The 17,817-nt window shown below is 49.9% G+C and overlaps 1 protein-coding gene across 2 annotated transcripts in view; it reads right to left on the reverse strand.

Moving 5' to 3' along the window:
* The window catches only part of AFAP1L1 (actin filament associated protein 1 like 1), a 59,067-nt gene that overhangs the window by 8,325 nt on the left and 32,925 nt on the right, over nucleotides 1–17,817 (reverse strand). For both annotated transcript variants that reach the window (XM_044231760.1, XM_044231753.1), the window contains exons 7-16: nucleotides 17,323–17,534; nucleotides 15,444–15,623; nucleotides 13,412–13,504; nucleotides 10,509–10,602; nucleotides 10,114–10,266; nucleotides 8,535–8,746; nucleotides 6,763–6,908; nucleotides 6,100–6,172; nucleotides 4,209–4,320; nucleotides 687–851 (exon numbers count right to left, since the gene is read on the reverse strand). In XM_044231760.1, the coding sequence (XP_044087695.1) occupies nucleotides 687–851; nucleotides 4,209–4,320; nucleotides 6,100–6,172; nucleotides 6,763–6,908; nucleotides 8,535–8,746; nucleotides 10,114–10,266; nucleotides 10,509–10,602; nucleotides 13,412–13,504; nucleotides 15,444–15,623; nucleotides 17,323–17,534 (1,440 nt within the window). The remainder of the gene's footprint in view (nucleotides 1–686; nucleotides 852–4,208; nucleotides 4,321–6,099; nucleotides 6,173–6,762; nucleotides 6,909–8,534; nucleotides 8,747–10,113; nucleotides 10,267–10,508; nucleotides 10,603–13,411; nucleotides 13,505–15,443; nucleotides 15,624–17,322; nucleotides 17,535–17,817) is intronic.

Genomic DNA, 17,817 nt, shown 5'->3' on the forward strand with positions numbered 1-17,817 from the left:
GTGGGTTTTTTTTCCCCCTTGGGAAAAGGATCCATAGGTTCCATTAGATTCTCACAGGGCTGTGTGACCTTGGATGTATTTTATAAAGGACAAGGCCTCTGTTCCTTCAAGCATGTGGGCAAACCTCAAGCTGAAAGTGTGCCAAACTCCAGCTATAGAGAGAACTCAGAGGAAAGAGCAGAAGGTGGGGTGCAGAGGAACCTGGAGCAGGCTGGGCCTGCAGAGGTCATGGCCATGGATATTGGAAGAGGATGTCTCTGTTCATCATTCCCAGCACCAGAACCAGTGTCTCACACGGTTGTGTGCTCAGCACTTCTGTGAATGAGTGACTTAATGGGAGGTTCAAAATGATGTCTCTTATTTCCTTGATTCTAAGGCACACTCTGTTTTCCACATTTTAACATTTCTAAAGACAGATTGAATTTTACTACATTAAGCGTACACGTTTTTGTGATGCCTTTTCTTCCCCTTACCCAAGAGCAGTTACTAGAGTGACAGCACTTTCATTACTCAGGAAGGATGATGACAATGAAGTTGAGGAAGAGGAGGAGGAGGAGGAGGAAGATGGGGTGGAGAAGTACACTGTCCTGGAGAAGCAGCTGACCTCTGCCATGGGAGGTGTCAGGGCTGAGCCCGTGCTCCCCTCCCCCCCAACTTGAGTGCCCAGGACACGTCCATGTAGGTACCTGGATTATTCCGGATGGCTTCCTTCAGCTCCCTCTTCTCCTGCCTCAGTGCCATCAGCTCTGTCCGGATTGTCTCCTTCTCTTTTTCCAGCTTCTCTTTTTCTACCAGGTACCTCCGGGCATCTTCCTCAGCTCGGTTCTTGCCGTACTTGTATTGATTGGCACCTGCAGAGATAAAAAGCAGGTGAAGGCCCCCCCACTTCTGATCTCTCGTTAAAGTACTTGCGCGGCCTTAGCATCTTTCTCAGCCTCAATTTCTCCATCTATAAAATGGGAACACTCAGATCTATATCCTTAGTGTATAAATTCTCCAAAGAAACAGGAGCAAAAGGGAGGCAGCAGAGCATGGGAACTAGGAACAAGGGCTTTGGAATGAGGCCGACCAAGGTTTGTATCCTCTTTTACCTTTTGCTGGTTGGGTGACATCGGGCAACAGTGATTAGTGGTGTTTCTGTGCCTCACCCCAGGCCTTGGTTTCCTCATTTGTAAATGCGGACATTGATCAAATTTACCTCTTTAGCATTGTGGTAAGTTTTTGTTTTGTTTTTAAAGATTTTATCCATTTACTTGAGAGGGAGAGCACAGAGGGAGAGCAAGAAGGAGAAGCAGGCTCCCCGCTCAGCAGAGAGCTAACGCATGGCTGGATCCCAGGATATATAACTCAGGGCCGCAGAGAATCAAGACCCTGGGCTAAACCCAGGCATTGCCCATTTTATTCCTGGAAAATGGGTGGAGGGAGAGAGGAGCCCAGGAATCCATTCCAGGCTCCACATTATGGTGGACAATTTCAGATAATTTTGGCAAAAATTTATCAAGCTTGTACTATATGCTAGGCCATTAACAGGCCTGTATGCCATTATATGTACTTAGTCTTCATAAAACTTTGCTGTGATTAGCTTTGTTTTGTTGCTGGGGAAACTGAGGCACAGAGAGGTTGGATCTCAACGCTAATGATGGCAGAGCCCAGTTTGAGCCCATGTGTGTCTACTCCGGGCTCCGTGCCATGCATTACTGCTGTGGGTGGGGGGGGGGTTTGTGCCATAGTCCAGTGTTACAGGGAAATCTTTATTTATTTATGTTTTTGTTTCAGACAGTCATTCACAGTCATTTTAAGCTGGTGGGGTGTGGAATTAGGAATGATTGCCTTGGTTTACTGATAATTGGGGTCTTGTCTCTCTAGCTCTTGTAGGGACTGCAATGGCCACCCAGTGACGCATGCAAAGATCAATTCCTGTGTCAACTACCCTGCAGTTCGAGCCTGATCACAAACAAAGCATGGAGGGCACAGAAGGGGACCCATAGTTCCCCCAACCTCCCAGGTACCCAGTGGCATCCCAGGGGAATTTTCTCCCAGATGTTTGGATTTTATAGCCTGGTAAGCTAAAAATAAATGCATAAAACAGCAAAGTGTTGTCAGTGTTATGCTGTATCAGATAAGGACTTTAAAACCCCTGACCACCATCTGTCATTTCCAGTATTTTGTATCTTTTTTTTTATATCACTCAATATAGCATTTCATTTGAGGAAAGAATACATGTTTTGTGATCTTTGTTGTTTGAATGTTTTATGATTTCTTTAATCTTACATGGTTATTTCAGTTTACTTTTCCATTTTATTTTAATTTTTATTTTTTGGAGAAAGAGTGACCATGAGCGTAAGTGGCGGGTGTGGGCAGAGAGGGAGAGAGAATCATAAGTAGTCTCTAGGCTCAGTGCAGAGCCCTACGTGGGGCTTGATCTCAGATCCTGAGAACACAACCTGAACCAAAATCAAGAGTCAGACATTTAACGGACTGAGCCACCCAGGCAACCCTACTTTTCCATTTGAAAATGGGCATTCCATAAAGGCCTGTACTTCCAGGGCCAAAGAGAGCATAGTGTAAGGAATGTGACACAACCACAAAGAAGGGACTTTTCCAAAGTTAGTTAGTAATTTAATGATCAAGTGGGGGAACAGAATGCAGGTCTTCTGACCCCCAGAAGAGATAATCTACATTACTGAAGTGGAGATCTAATAAAGAAAAGTATTTTAAAAATGAATCTTCAAAAAGCAAGGAATAGAACTTGACTCTGTTCAGGGGCCAGGGGAAGAACTATAAAGCAGTAACTGAAAAGGTTCTTGGAATATGTTGTCTTACAGGAAGCTGGCTGGCTTGTGAATCACACAGGAGCAGAGATTAGTGCTGGAAGTCAAACAGAACTGACCAGTGTCTGGCATACTTAGCCTTTATTGTGCAGTGTGGCAATCGGGCAAAATTCACGCAGCTCATCTATGGGGTGCTAGGGAGAGTGTGGGCTGGGACACGGAGGTGAGCCATGCCTTTCATGGCAGCTGCCCTGAAGGAATTGGGAGGGGTTCCTTTCTCCATATACTCCCCCAGATCAGAATTTGTAAATATTTTTAGAGTTCGGAACAGACAGAACTTGAGGATGAATTTTATATGCGTATGTGTGTATTCATACATATGCAACATTGCAGCATAAAAACATATTTGGCCTTACTTAGTGTTAAAATTTTTGAAAACTAGTTGCTGATATTAGGAAGTCAGTAGATTTCCTAGGAAGGCAAGGTTTTTGTTCTTTTTTTTTAAAATATTTTTTATTTATTTGACAAGACAGATCATAAGTAGGCAGAGAGGTGGAGAGACAGGGAAGCAGGCCTGTGTCAGGCCAAGCAGAGAGCCCAATGTAGGACTTGTTCCCAGGACCCTGAGATCATGACCTGAGCCAAAGGCAGAGGCTTAACCCACTGAGCCACCCAGGCGCCCAGGTATCTGTTCTTGAATGATTTTTTTTTTTTTAAAGATTTTATTTATTATTTGACAGACAGAGACACAAGTAGACAGAGAAGCAGGCAGAGAGAGAGAAAGGGAAGCAGGCTCCCTGCTGAGCAGAGAGCCCTATGCGGGGCTCAATCCCAGGACTCTGGGATCATGACCTGAGCCAAAGGCAGAGGCTTTAACCCACTGAGCCACCCAGGCACCCCATGTTCTTGAATGATCTTTGAAGCTGGGCTGCCCCACTGCGTGGGAGCCGCTGGCTGGAGCTGAGTAGCAGCGAGCCCTCTAGATGGAGCTTGCGAGCTCCAGATTCCTGCAGTCTTTTTCCCCCGCCCATCCCCTCTTGTCCGCCCTCTGGAGGCCACTGCCCTCTATCACGTGGCTTGTGCTGTCATTTTTCTTATGGTAGAGTGTTTTCTTAATATTTCACTTCGCTGGGGCGCCTGGGTGGCTCAGTGGGTTAGGCCGCTGCCTTAGGCTCAGGTCATGATCTCAGGGTCCTGGGATCGAGTCCCGCATCGGGCTCTCTGCTCAGCAGGGAGCCTGCTTCCTCCTCTCTCTCTCTGCCTGCTTCTCTGCCTATTTGTGATCTCTCTCTCTGTCAAATAAATAAATAAATAATATAAAAAAAATATTTCACTTCGCTCATTAATTCACATGTCTGCTGCCTGGGGGAATCTGATTGGAGATCCCCAACCCCGTGGATGGTTTCATTCCCTTCCTCGCTCCCACCCAAAACTCACTGGAGGCATGGCGCTTGACTTTGACCTGTGGATCCACTCGATGGGACTTCTCGCTGCAGGAGGAGGCATGGCGTTTCACCTGGGTGCCCGCGGGACGCTTGGGCTCCTCGTCCTGGGGGAGATGGAGAAAGGAGGTGAAGAGCAGGTAGGCTCAGAGCCCTCAAAATACCCAGGCAGGGGTATTCTGCTCCGAGTGGAGGGGCTGAGCACTGCAGGACCTCTGAGATCATGGCCTTACATTTTTGGACTGGGGCCACACTCAGCAGTTTCTAGATTTCTTCTACTAGTATCACGCGATTGGGTCGAGGGCCGCAGAAGTCACCCCTAAACTGGAATATCTGGTGAGAGGAAAATCTGGAAGACTCAGGGGGCTCTGGGTGAGCATATTTGATTCATCATAGACACTTCTGTCTTTATGTCATTTGGAAGTATCCTTCACATTTTCTGAAATCACTAAATGTAGAGTTCCCAATTAAGATCAGAAGTCATGGATGACATCGGCCAATGGTGGACGTTATATAACCTAATAAACTGGTTCTGCATTAGAAAAAAAGATTTTATTTTTTTAGAGAGAGAGAGAGAGAGGAGAGTGTGTGAACAGGGCAAGGGCCAAAGGGTGAGGGAAAAGCAGACTCTGCTGAATGAGGAGCCAGACTCGGGGCTCGATCCCAGGACCCTGAGATCAGGACCTGAGCTAAAGGCAGATGCTTAACTGACAGAGCCACGCAGGCACCACTAAACTAATTATACATTTGTGCATGTAGAATATTATGGGCACTCAGAATCTGGTCAGAGCTCAGGGAATCATGAGTGGAATATAATAATAATGTAACATAATAATGATATTGACAACAGTAGTACTCTACTCAGTGTGAGACCTTCTGATGTCTATGTGCTGCTAAAGTCTTTCTATACAGTATTTCATTTGGTTCTCACAGTCATCCAACCAGGTAGGTTTTATAGTATTCATCTGAAGCCAGGAAATGAGTATCAGTGAAGTGAAGGCCAAGGTCACCCAGATTCAGCCCCAAATCCAAAGTTCATGCCATCAGGTACTAAGCTGTCTGGCTACTAATCTCTGCAGCTGAGAAAGAGCTCAGGCTGCATCCGCTGGTTCATCTGAATCTGAAGAAAGACCATATAAGCAGAAGAAGGATGGCTGGAGAACTTTCTAGAAAAGGGAGCCTTAGAGGTGAGAGCTAGGGGTCATCCAGCTGTGTCTAAGGCAGGGGGACTGGCGTGTAGAAATGTCTACTTTCCTTGACAGCTTCATTCCCTCATTCTCCCCCAGCTGTGAGGCCTGACCCATCCACCAGTGTCTGATCAGAAGGTGGCTGTCTTGCTCTCCCATGGGAGGAAAAGACCTGGGACACACTGCCAGAAGCAGTCTGTTCATGTGATGGCTACCGAGGCCTCACTGGCATCTCCTTGATTTAGTGAGCAAATGGGGAGACTCTGTCCTGGGAGCTGAAGGCCAGACTGTGGATGCCACCAAGTGAAGGTCTTTGGGAGTGGCCACCCAGTTAGTGGCCAGGCCACCTCCCCCCCTGCCCAGGCACCCCTGAGTCAGCAGCATCAGTTCACAGAGCAGTGAGCCGGTGGAGAGCCCAACACCTTGCTTGGACCAGCATAGTGCTCTGCGGTCATCAAATCCTATCCTCTTCCTGATCTGGGGGCTCTTTGCTGTACCACCCTGCCTCCTCTGTCAGAGGATTCCATACTGAGCCATGATCTATGATAAGAAGGGTCCTCCCTCCCCTTCCAGCAGATGGTTCAATGAGGATTATCTCTGAGTACAGGAAAAAAGAAGTAGTGGCAGAGATAGAGAAAGAAAGAGAAAGAGCTAATCAGTGGCCTTTGCCACGTTCCCAGCCCTCCCAAGGGAGCGCACCTGTATCTTTTCATAAGGGACATCATCGTACACACGGGGCTCAGGCCACTGATCCTGGCAGGATCTTGCGTATCTAGAAAATACGAGGTGTCATGATGATGGCAGCGATGACGACACTTTGTGGCTTACAGAGCTGTCTGTCTACCCTCCTTTGATTCTGTGATGAACAATGGCCCCCGAGGCAGCTCGGGGCCGTTGCTATGCTCAGGGCCTCAGAGGCAGGAGCCACATGATTCTTGCAGCAACCAAGAGGTGAGTGACTCATCACCTCCATTCCGTAAATGAGAACTCAGAATTCAAGCTGGCAAGCAGCTGCCCCAAGCTGTTGGTCGTGAGAGTCATGACTTGAACCCGGCTCTTCCAGGCCATGTACCAGCCCCGATGGCCAAGGGTGTGAGACCCTGAGGTTCCCAGGCACGAAAGCCGAGCCCTGTCTTGACCGCAGCCCGGCTTCTCTGCTCCTTTGCTCACTGGTCTGCCCAGCACCCACCCCACCCCCCTACCCGGGGCTCCCTCCGTTAGCCAGCTCATGCCTGCTGGAGGAGAAAGGCACCCCCCTCTGACTTCCCAAGGAAGCAGAGCCCTCCTCAGCTCCTCCTCCCTTCCCTCCCAGCACCCAGGGCTCTGAGAGGCTGCGGGGGGCTGCGGGGTGCCGGCCCTCACAGGAAGGAGTTGCGCCCAGCACTGACGATGCTGGTTAAGGTCTCCACATCCACGTAGTCATAGTGCAGCGCCTCGGGAGTGACTTTGGAGCCCATCTCCACCAGCAACAGCCCAAGCCAGCGGCCCATGTCCTCAGAGCAGTTTGCCTGCGGGAGAGAAGCACCGGCTGATGTTAGGACCTCAGGCTACCTGCTCACTTCAGCCAAACCCGTATTTGTACAGTACCTGCTGTGTAGCCAATACTTAGGGCTCCAACACACATTCAGAAATCCAAGTGGCTTCTACCCCTTCTTTATTCAGGTTTTGGCTCTAATGCCTCCTCCTCAGAGAAGCCCTCCCTGACCACCTCTCTAAGACACACACCCTCACTCACAACCCTCAGAGCCTTCATGACCATTTAGATGTGAAAACAGCATTTGGGTGTTTCCTGAATTTTAAAAAAAATATTTATTTTTTTACTAGAGGAAACTATTTCTCACATAATCTAATAGAAATTTCTCGCTTATAACTGCCAATTATTTGTAGTACTAGTATACAGGAAAACAGCCAAGAAGTTGCTGGTTAACTGAACCCATAGTTCTAGGTAGTTCACATTTAAAGAGCATTCTTATAAAATCAACTAGGCACACAAATGCTAGACTTGTATAAGAGAAGCATGCTTCTTCCAGAAAGCTCTGTGTTTAATATAAGAGAAATAAGAGAACTTTATCAACTTATCAAAAGTAAAAGTGAGTGACAGAGGCAATATTTCTCGATATTTAAGAACTGGGTGAGGCAGTGGGTACTGGACAAAGCAAACAAGATCAAGAGGCCAGGTTTTCATTCTAGGATCAGAACAAGAGGCTGCTGACACCCTTGGATCCTTGGACAAAGCACCTGGCTGCCCTGGCCTCAGTTTCCCTGTTTGTAATGTGAGGGGATAGTTCTTTAATTTTCCTTCCAGGGTTTATATTTTAAATCCTAAAAAGCTAAACGAGGGCCATGTGGGGGAGAGGCTCCATGCATGGGTGCAGGACCTCAGAGAGGAGGGTGAGGGCCGCTGGGTAGGAACGACCATGAATGGGTGGATTGAAATCACATTTTCATTCAGCCATTTGTTTCACAAATAGTAACTGAGCCCTTAGTATGGGCTGGGCATCATGCTGACTTCTGGTAAAACCGAAAGTATGTAGAACAGGCATGGTTACTGCCTTCCCGGAGCTCAAAGATTTCAACTCAGTATGGAGAACACCTTTCTAAAAATGTAGCCACTTGATAGGCGGGGCAGGCTGCCTTGAGGGGCGGGGGTTTATCTGAAGTGGCTGGCCACTGGTGGAAAGGTTTTCGGGGGGGTTCCAATTCAGATCCAGGTTAGATCAGACTAGATGCCTTTTGGGCTTGGTATTTTAAGACAAGGGAGAGTAAACAAACTTTGGTTCTAGGGTTGCCAAATCTAACTAATAAAAATGCAGAATGCTCTGTTAAATTCAACCTTCAGATAAACAACGCATACTTTTTCAGTATAGATATATCCCAAATATCGCATGGGATATACTTGCATTAAAACCATTGTCGTTTATCTGAAATTCAAATTTAAGTGGGTGTCCTGTTTTTGTTTTGTTTTTTTTTTAACTGGTAGTCATTCTTGGTCACTTGGCAGCCCGTGGGCTTACTTTCCCTTTTCCTCAGGCCCTGTAATGTCCATTAGCAGGGTCCCCAAGACAAAAGCCCACACTCAGGCCAAAGCTCCTCAGCCAACACTACCAGGAACCCCCTGGATTCTCTCCTCTCACCTCCAAGATGGCAACCTCCTGCCGGTTGCGCAGAATCCTGAAGGCAAATGGATGTCTGGGCCCAAAGCCTGGGGCCACCTCACAGCCGCGGAGAGCAATGGCATTCACGTGGGTCCTCAGGTCTGTGTGATCCTTGTGGAAGTACAAAGTGTTGCATTTCAGGCGGCACCAGCGTTCCTTCCAGCCCTGGTTCACCAACACGTTCAGGTAGCCTGGGAGGGGGAGACCAGCGGGGTGACCTCCTGACAGCCCGGCCCTGGGGAAACCCAAGGTGGGGACTATGAAACTGCATGGGTCTACGCCTTAGGGACAAGGGCCTGGACAACCCTCATTCTCTAGCTGGAAAGAGGCCTTCTGGGTCCTGGATCAGCCCACTCTGTCTGGGCCTGTGGCCTCTGGCACCCTCTTCTCCCTGAGTTTCATTTCTTTATCTGAAATGGGAATGATGAGCACACTCCTATATTGCTACACAGTCTATGTACCACACCCAGCTTGGTGAAAAGGGCAGGAGAGACTACTGTAGAGGTGAGCAAAAGAAGACACTATCCCTTTTGCCTTTCCTCCTCCCCAAATACTGAACTGATTAGTGAGGCAGAAAATAATGGGGGATGCTGACACCTGGTGGCAGCATGCGGGAACAAAAGCATCTCACCAAGAGAAAGAATTCTAAAATGAGCAAGGCTGATACCAATGGGTTTAGAATTCACTCTCAACATTTTAGACTTAAATAATTTTTTCCTACTACATGCCCTGATTCACTGGTTAAAAAATAATTCTTTAGGGGCGCCTGGGTGGCTCAGTGGGTTAAGCCGCTGCCTTCTTCGGCTCAGGTCATGATCTCAGGGTCCTGGGATCGAGTCCCGCATCGGGCTGTCTGCTCAGCAGGGAGCCTGCTTCCTCCTCTCTCTCTCTGCCTGCCTCTCTGCCTACTTGTGATCTCTCTCTGTCAAATAAATAAATAAAATCTTTAAAAAAAATAATTCTTTATAGCCATGTGGTTTTTAAATATTTTTTCTGGTTTAAGGGAATATTACTACATACCCAAAATACAGAATTTTCTATTGGAGTCCAGTATGCGGAACACTGCGTTAACGAGAACAGAATAATATATCGTCCCTTCTAAGCCATATTAAACTTCCATTGAAGGCATTTATGACCATGTTTAACTCACACTGATTGCCTCTGTTGGTACTTAAATATTTTTATCCGAGAAATTTCCCTATGAGAGTGGGTTGTAACTCACACACCTGGCATGTTATGTGCTGAGAAAAGATAAGAAAGAGGCTCTCCTCCCATCACAGTGGAAGAAACTGAGGCCCGCAGATGGGCAGTGACTGGAGCTGAGGTCACAGGGAACGCAGAGATGGGGAGTCAGGTGGCTTTTCCTTTTCCTGAGTGTTAGGGCCTCACCGGAGACAAGTGAGGGAAAGGCAAGGATTGTTGATGGAGTGGGGGTTGGGTGGGATTCTCTCCTCTGCCCTGGGAGCGAGGTGGAAGAGGCCTAGAGGGTTTTCCTGCTTAGCCCAGGGGCCCGCAGCACCAGGGTGTGACTCTCTTCCTGCCGGTGCCCAGGACCCACCGCAGCACGGGACCTCCTCCTCGGAGCAGGGCATCTGCGGGTCGTCAGCCAGCGGCTTCTTCTTGGAGAAGCTGATGATGCGGGTGATCTTGCGGCCGGCAGCCCTGCTCACGGAGCCCTTCAGCTCTGCCAGACTGCTCTTCTTCGCTTTGCCTGTTGCCATGGAGATGGGTGAGGGGAAGGGAGGGAGCCCCACGTCCCAGACCCACCTACCCCAGCCTTCCCCACGGCCCTTTCAGCCTGCACCTGGGGCCTGACGGCTGCTGCAGGTCTGAAGAGGCCAGGTGACCTTCCCCAGATCTCCAGAGCCCTTGGGACCTGCTCCGTACCGTGTCCCCTGGCAAGGCCCCTCCCAGCTCTGACATTCTCCAGCCTGAGCCCCCAGAGGCTCCTACCTTGGTCGCAGGCCTCCCTGCGGCCCAGAGTAGAACAGCTGTCACCCATGCCCAGGCTGTCCGAGTCTGAAGTTTGCTTCTCTTGGGACAGTCTCTGGGGAGGAACACAGACAGCCCCTTGTCAGAGGGCACACTCAGAAGTCGCCCTTTGTTGGTTCAGTCCCCCCAACCTCTGCACACAATGATCACCTAACAAATATTTGTCAGCACCTCTCCAGGGCCTGACTCTACTCCAGGTCTGGGGAGGACACGCTGACTTAGGGCAGTTGTGCCTTCGAATCTCTTATCGTCCGTTTGGGGAGCCAGGCACCTTGTTGTAACGTGCTGTAATAAGTTCCTAGGATTTCCCATATTCAGTAGGTGACAGGGTCTGGGGAGATATTTAGGTGGGATCCTAATGTCATGCTTAGGTTGGGTTTAGGTGACCTCCGTAGGGACAGACTGTCAGCAAAAGAACCACATTAAAGAGTGTCATCCTCGGCAAGGTGAGACGTGGTTAAGGGAGGAGCTAAGACGACAAGATGTAGAAAAAAGGGAGGAGTTGGCGTGTTCAGAATAGTTATGGCCAGACTTGGTGACCGGGAAATGTGAGCGGTGACAACGGAGGGTTCGTCATAGCCCTGAATCGGTAAAGAGGGCAGTGAAGAGGCACACATGCGTCATGACAGCAACTCCACGGCACCCAAAGCAGCTTTACTTGTCCACCACCTCTGGACCCATCACTCATCTGTCTGTCTGTTCGTTCGCTCATTCAGACAAGGTCAGTTAAGTGCCTACCAGGTACTGTGGAGGTGGTAGGGCAGGGTCAGATGGACCTTGGAGAAGATTCTGTCCCTCGTACCACCTATGAGTTGCGGGAATGCAGGAACATCCTTTCCTCTCGTTGAAGCTTGGTCTTCTCACTCGAATCACACCCTTTCCCAGGGAGCCAACAGATGGTCTGCTCTCCCACACCTGCGGGCTGTGCTGCCACCTCGCTTTGAAAGCTAAACGGTGCCAGTCAGACTTGGGACAGGCTTAAAATGCCACCAACCCACTTAAACAGTAGAACGGAGCTCTGAGGGCTCTCCACCGTTCCTGCCAAGGACTTCCCGGACCAGGCTCAGGGATGCTTTGCTCTAAGCATGACATTTGGGGGCCTGGAGAGACAGGAGAGGCCTTCGGCTCCTCTCAATTTCCAAAGGCTGGAAACATGGCCACTGTCCGAATTGGGATAGATCTGTTAGTGTAAACGATCTCCCCTGTAAATTGTGAAACAATGTATGGTTCTATTGGTCCTGCAGTGGTATAGGGATGGCAAGCTTTTCGTCAAGCTAGAGCACAGATACAAAACACACTCTGAACCCTTTGGAATGGGCTTCGCATACAGGAGTCCATGGAGACCCACAGCCCCCAATCCCACTCATTTCCAAAATCCCACCCTCAACCTTTGAGCAACCCTCCCCAGGACACTGAGTGTAGGAAGTGTCCTCTGCACAGGCTCACCTCCCCGTCCTCCACACACACCTGGGCCTGCACCACGGCATGGCCTGCAGGTGTGTGCAGGTGCACACAGGTAGACACTGTCCACATGCACACACGTGCACACTGTCCACGTTGCGTTCCTTCAGTCCCTACAAACGGCAAGGGCCAAGTGAAGATAGGGTTGATCTTCCCCAGCCTCTGCCTGGCATGAGAGCCCTCTACCCGTCCTCTCCCAGTGACTTTCTGTTGACCCTGCGCCTTTGCTTCTGCTGCTGCCTTGCAGCCCCTGCCCCTTGGCCCACCTCTACCCCCATGCAGTCTCACCTGTTCTTCAAAGCTTAACACAGGTGCCATCTTCCCTCCCCCTCCCCCACTGCAACGGAGAACTAGCGTGAACCCCTGTCCCCTTCAGGGCTGCCAGAAAGGTCATGGAAAGGGCCACTCTTAATAGGCCAGGGAGCCCCCTTCTGTCTGAGTCCAGCCACACTGGCCACCTTCCATTTTGTGCTTTCTGGCCTGCTCCCTGGGCTTGGAATGCCCTTGTCCTCCCCTTCCTTACGAGTTATTCGCCCTCATCATGAATACCCTCTCTCAGAGAACCTTCCCAGATGCCTGGGACAAGAGTTGCTCCCAGTGTACATGGTACTTTCCACTCCCAGAGCTCACGCAGCGCCTCCCAGTGGGAGGCGGGGCACGGTGTTTCTGTTGGCATTGAGCCTACGTGCCCAGCACAACGCCTGGTACTCTGGGCTCACCAACCACTTGCCAAGCAGAGCTCAGCTCGCCCCTGCCCCCTTGAGAGATGGGATGGCAAGGTCATCAAGAGCCAGATGTCTGGGTATATATTCTTGCTCTCCTTCATACGGACGATGGGACTCGGGGTAAGCCGCTCTGTGTCCCAGCTTCCTCACCTGACAATGGAATTCGTTGAAGAGTCATCATAGGAATAAAAGTAGGTAATACGTGTGAAGCCTACAGGACAATGCCGGCCACACAGTCTTATTCTAGAAACACTAGCCTTTATTACATGTGTGTAGGTTTGGGGCTGAGTCCCTTGGTCACCCAGCTACACCTGGCAAAGCGAAGGGGACTAGCACATAGGATTTCTGGCTGCCTGAGCAAGTACCACTTCACTCCTGTCCCAGTGCGGCACACTCCTCTGACGGTTTCCAATTTGCTTTTCATGGCTCCATTCAACGGTGCCCTCCTCCTGTCCTGGAAGGGTTACTTACTCCCTCCTCCGGCTCACACTGTGCCTTGTACGCGGGCATTCAATCGGTCCCGCACGCATTAATTCACGGCTGCTCTCGTGCCAGCTCCACGTGGGGCACTCACGGCTTGCATGAGGCTGGTGCCTGGCTTCACCACCCACCTGTGGATTCCCTGGGGCAGAGTCTCTGCCTCCCAGCACAGAGGAGACCTGGAGCAGGTGGATGTACCTTGTCTAGGTCCAGCTTGCACAGGAGGACAGGGGATCTGGGCACGTCTGTGCCCTCCGTTGCCCCGGCAGGCCTGCTCACCTCTCGGATGACCTGCGGAGAGGGGGCATGGCTGTGAGCAGGGGGGCAGGGCCACTGTGGAGGCAGAAGGAAGAACAAAGTCTGTGGTCAGGGCCATCAAGAAGCGGGGATGGGATCCCTGAGCAGAAGGGAGGGGTTGATGTGGCCTCCTGCACATCGGGGTTTGAACAGGCTTTCTCCTGTATCTGCCCCTTGAAAAGAGAAGGGGGCTGGGGAACAAGAGGCACGGCTTCTAGACTGGGCTCTGTTGCTGATCTGTTGCATGGTCTTGTGAAAGCCACATTCCCCCTGTGGGCCTTGGTTTCCCTGTGTGTCACATGGGGATAATACTATCCTCTGCTTTCGTCCTTGGGGTGCCTGAGGACCAGTGAAATCGTGGGTGTAAAGGGCCATGTGACCCAAGACGCCCCGTGCAAGCACAAGAGATGCGCTTCTGGGACGGTGTGGAACCTTGGCAACAGCCTGCAGACCACCGGGCTACCCTACCATTTCAAAGACGTGGACGCGGAGACTCCAGGCGCTCACTCACACCGCAGAAGCACCCCAGACTATGAATAATGGCAGCCATCCCTGTTGTATCCCCACAGCGGCCTCGAGGGGCTGAGATGACTGTGATCTCTACATCACAGACCAGGATAACGGGGCTCTGAAAACTGAAGCCATGGTTGGCTGCCCTGAACCTCTGGGTTAACGACCCCCCCATATCAGATGTCAACAGTCTCCAGTCCACGCTTGACTCTAGTCTCAGGCTCCAGTCTAGAGCTCCTTCTTCTGACTCACCCGGCCCTTGGAGGGCAGAGGCTCCCCCAGCAGGCAGGTTCTCTCCCTTCCTTCCCTTCCTGAGACAAAGATAAAGAGCACTAAGCCTCCCAAGGCGAGAGCTGGTTATCACAGGAAGGAAGGGAGGATGGCGAGGGAAGGAGGGGTCTGGTTCCTTTGTTCCAGCAGGAAGATCAGAGGAGGAGGGAGAAAGGTGTCAGTGGGGGTGCGGGACAGGGTGCAGGGACACGGCTGGCCCTGGCCGGCTGGAGGTAAGGGACTGGGGAGGGCAGCCCCACCTCTATCACAAGATGATCACTTATCCACTTACTGAGGACTTACTGTCTGGCAGGCGCTATATTAAATGGTCTCCAGAATCTTTACAAGAACCATTTTACAGAAGAGGAAACTGAGGCACGGATAGGCAAAGTCATTTGCAGAAGATCACCTAGCCAGTAAGTGCCATTTAGGCCTGAGACCTGAACTCAAGTCTATGCCACCAAAGTCCTCCCTTGTCATCACTGTGCCACCCTGCCTATGACCTTTGGAGTAGATTTCCTTGGTAGCTCCTAATCTTGGCCCCAGCGACTTGGTCGGGTGACATTTGGCAAGTCACAGGAGATTCCTGGGCCTCAGCTTCCTCATCTGTAAAAGGGGAACGATAACAGTCCCACTGCCAAGAGTAAATGAGGTCAAGTATATAATGCTCTTAGCACGATGCGTGGCACAAGAGACATGCTCAGTACACGGTAACTCACGGCTCTGCAGTCAGAGGCAAGATGTGGAAGCTGGACCACAGCTGGGTGTTACAAGGATACACATTTCACCTGAGACAGGAAGGAATTTTCCTTTTTTATTTTTTTTTTAAAGGATTAGCTTATCTAATGATAAAATGTGTTTCCTTTGAAGATATTAAGCTCCCCATTCCAGGAGGCATATTCCAGGCTGGACAAGCCCACAGTAAGGACGTTAGAAAGAGGCTTCAGAGCACTAGAAGGAAGGCAGTCCTCCAGCCTGAGGTCTGTCTCCTGGAGATGTCTGAAGCCCACCTCCACAGGTCAGTCGTAGCCGTGCACGGGACTCTGATCGCCACCCCTCCCCCGAGCAAGGCCTGTTCTTCCAGGGACTGGAGCTCACCTGGCTGAAAGCTGGGCCTGGGGAAGGGGGTGAAGGAAGGGCCGGTGCCATGTACCTTCAGCCACTCCTCAGCTTGCTCCCGGCTCTGCAGGGCCAGCACCAAGACTTCGGTAGCCCCCTGGGAGAAACGCAGCTCGTGCCTCTTGTGCCTGCTGTCCTTGGGCATGTAGGTGACGCTGCAGACATCCAACGCCAGCCTCAGATGCGGCTGCCGGTCCTTGGAGCTTTTGTAACACTGGACAGGAAGAGAAGGGGTCACCCTTCTGGACTGGAGGGCAGGGGAGGGAGATGCCTTCCCGCAAAGGCTTGGGAGAGCTCAACCTATCCCCCCACACCCAGCCCAACTGTGTCTTCCCATGAAGACAGGAGCTGTGGTTATTCACCCCAGAGAAGAGAAGCCTGGAAGGGGGGCACCTTTGGACACCCTTTAGATCTCAAGAGCCAGCGAGGGGCACAGCCATCTATTAGGAAGAGACAGAATTTAGCACAATCCTAGGAAAACCATTCTAGTCTAAAGAACCAGAGAAGAAACAACCTGGCTCGGAAGGGAACCAGTTCCCTGCTACTAATGAGTTACCTAGCAGGAATGCAGCAGAGAAAATCCTAGCAGAGATGGAGTGCTGGGCTTAGGAAGTCAGTTATTTATCAATAATGATTCTCAATTTCCAATTCTTATTACGAAACCAGCATCAAGGTAATCTTGATACCAGGACCTGACAATGACATTACAAAAAGGGAAAATCATAGGCTGATCTCAATATGGTTGCAAAAGCCCTTAAAAAACCCACCAGCAAATAGAATCCAGACACATATGAAAGCATATTGTATCAAGACCGAATAGGGCTTATTCTAAAATTTCAAGAATGCATCAGCTCTCAAAAACCAACCCTATAATTCATCATATTAATAGAAAATAAGGAGAAAAGCCACATATGTCAATAAAAACAGAAAAGGCATTTGGTAAAATTTTCCACTTGTTTGTAATATAAACTCTTAGCAAAATAGAGATATAGAGGGGACTGCCTTAATGTGATAAGGAGCTTCTACAAACCGCCCATGGCAAACATCAGCCTTAATAGTGAATTACTGCAACTTTCCTTTGAGCTTTGGACTGAGACAAGGATGCCTGCTCTCACCGCTTCTATTTACATTGTGTTGGAGATCCTAACCAATGCAATATGCCAAGAAGAAAAAATGGCATAAGGAGTGGGAAGAAGTAAGTCATAACCTTTGGAGTGGTTCTGGCCTGGGGTGAGCTTTTCACTGCTCCAGGATGAGAAAAAAAATCATGTTTCAAATGGTTATAGGCTGGACAAGGCTTCTCTATGGATTTGGGGGTAAAGAACTATCAGGTTTTTTTTTCTTAAATACCTATATTCCTACTCTGGAATTAAAGATACATTTTTCTTCTATGAAATTATGGTGATGAGAGATGGAAGATTAAAAAAAATCTAAGAAACCAAGTTCTATAGTAAATGTTTCACGGGTTCAGTTTTAGAAAAGGCAAGCGCGTGGAAAAAATGAGAGTGGAAACCTGGATATTAAACTTACCAGTGGTTGGTTTTTGGTCAATGGGATTTTAGGTGGCTTTAAAAATCATTTCATTACATTTTTCTCTAGATTTATACATACACACATTTAGTTGCATAATGAAGACAATAAACATTGTTTTAAACAGATTAAAAATTCATTCCCAGTGAAACAAAAACTTGGCAAAGTCTGTATCAGGTCTTTGAGTGTGTGTGTGTGTGTGTGTGTGTGTTTTCATTCTGCTCCAGTGGGAGAGCCCTGATCTCAGAAGTACTGAGCCTGTGTGCACAAAGCAAGCCCAGAGGAAAAGGCAGACACACCTGTACACACACACACACACACACACACACACACACACACGCAGTCCATGTGAGGCCTAGAGGCACACTTCCGCGGCCACTCACCAGGAGCTGGTCCTCCTTGATGACGGTCAGCTGCTTGGCCCACTGCCCGAAGCGCTTTTTCCGAAGCAGGAAGGCGCATATCCTGCAGTCCCTCACCAGGTGCATGGAGGCTTCCTCTGAGGGCCACTGGTGTGTAGGCTGCGGCCCTTTGCCCTCCTCCTCCTCCTCGTCATAGGACTCGTAGGAGCTGCTCATCGGGTCCGAGTCATTGTCTGCGGGAGCCAAAGGAAAGGACCCGTTACTGCGTTCTTGCCTGGGAGGCACCTTCTTACCTTTCTGTAGGTGCCCTTGCCCTGGGATTCGGGGACCAGGAGGGGGTGGACATGAAGTGTGATCATGGTGATCTCTACACCCCTACATGGGCACTGTGTTGTACAGATTTACCGGTGGCTTTGTGACCTCGTGACTTCTCCGAGTTTCAGTTTTCTTATCAGAGAGACAGTCATGGTCAATGACACTATCTCCCTCATCAGGCTATTAGGATCAGTGACCACA

The sequence above is a fragment of the Neovison vison genome, chromosome 1, assembly GCF_020171115.1.
Source record: "Neovison vison isolate M4711 chromosome 1, ASM_NN_V1, whole genome shotgun sequence".
Classification (NCBI taxonomy): domain Eukaryota; kingdom Metazoa; phylum Chordata; class Mammalia; order Carnivora; family Mustelidae; genus Neogale; species Neogale vison.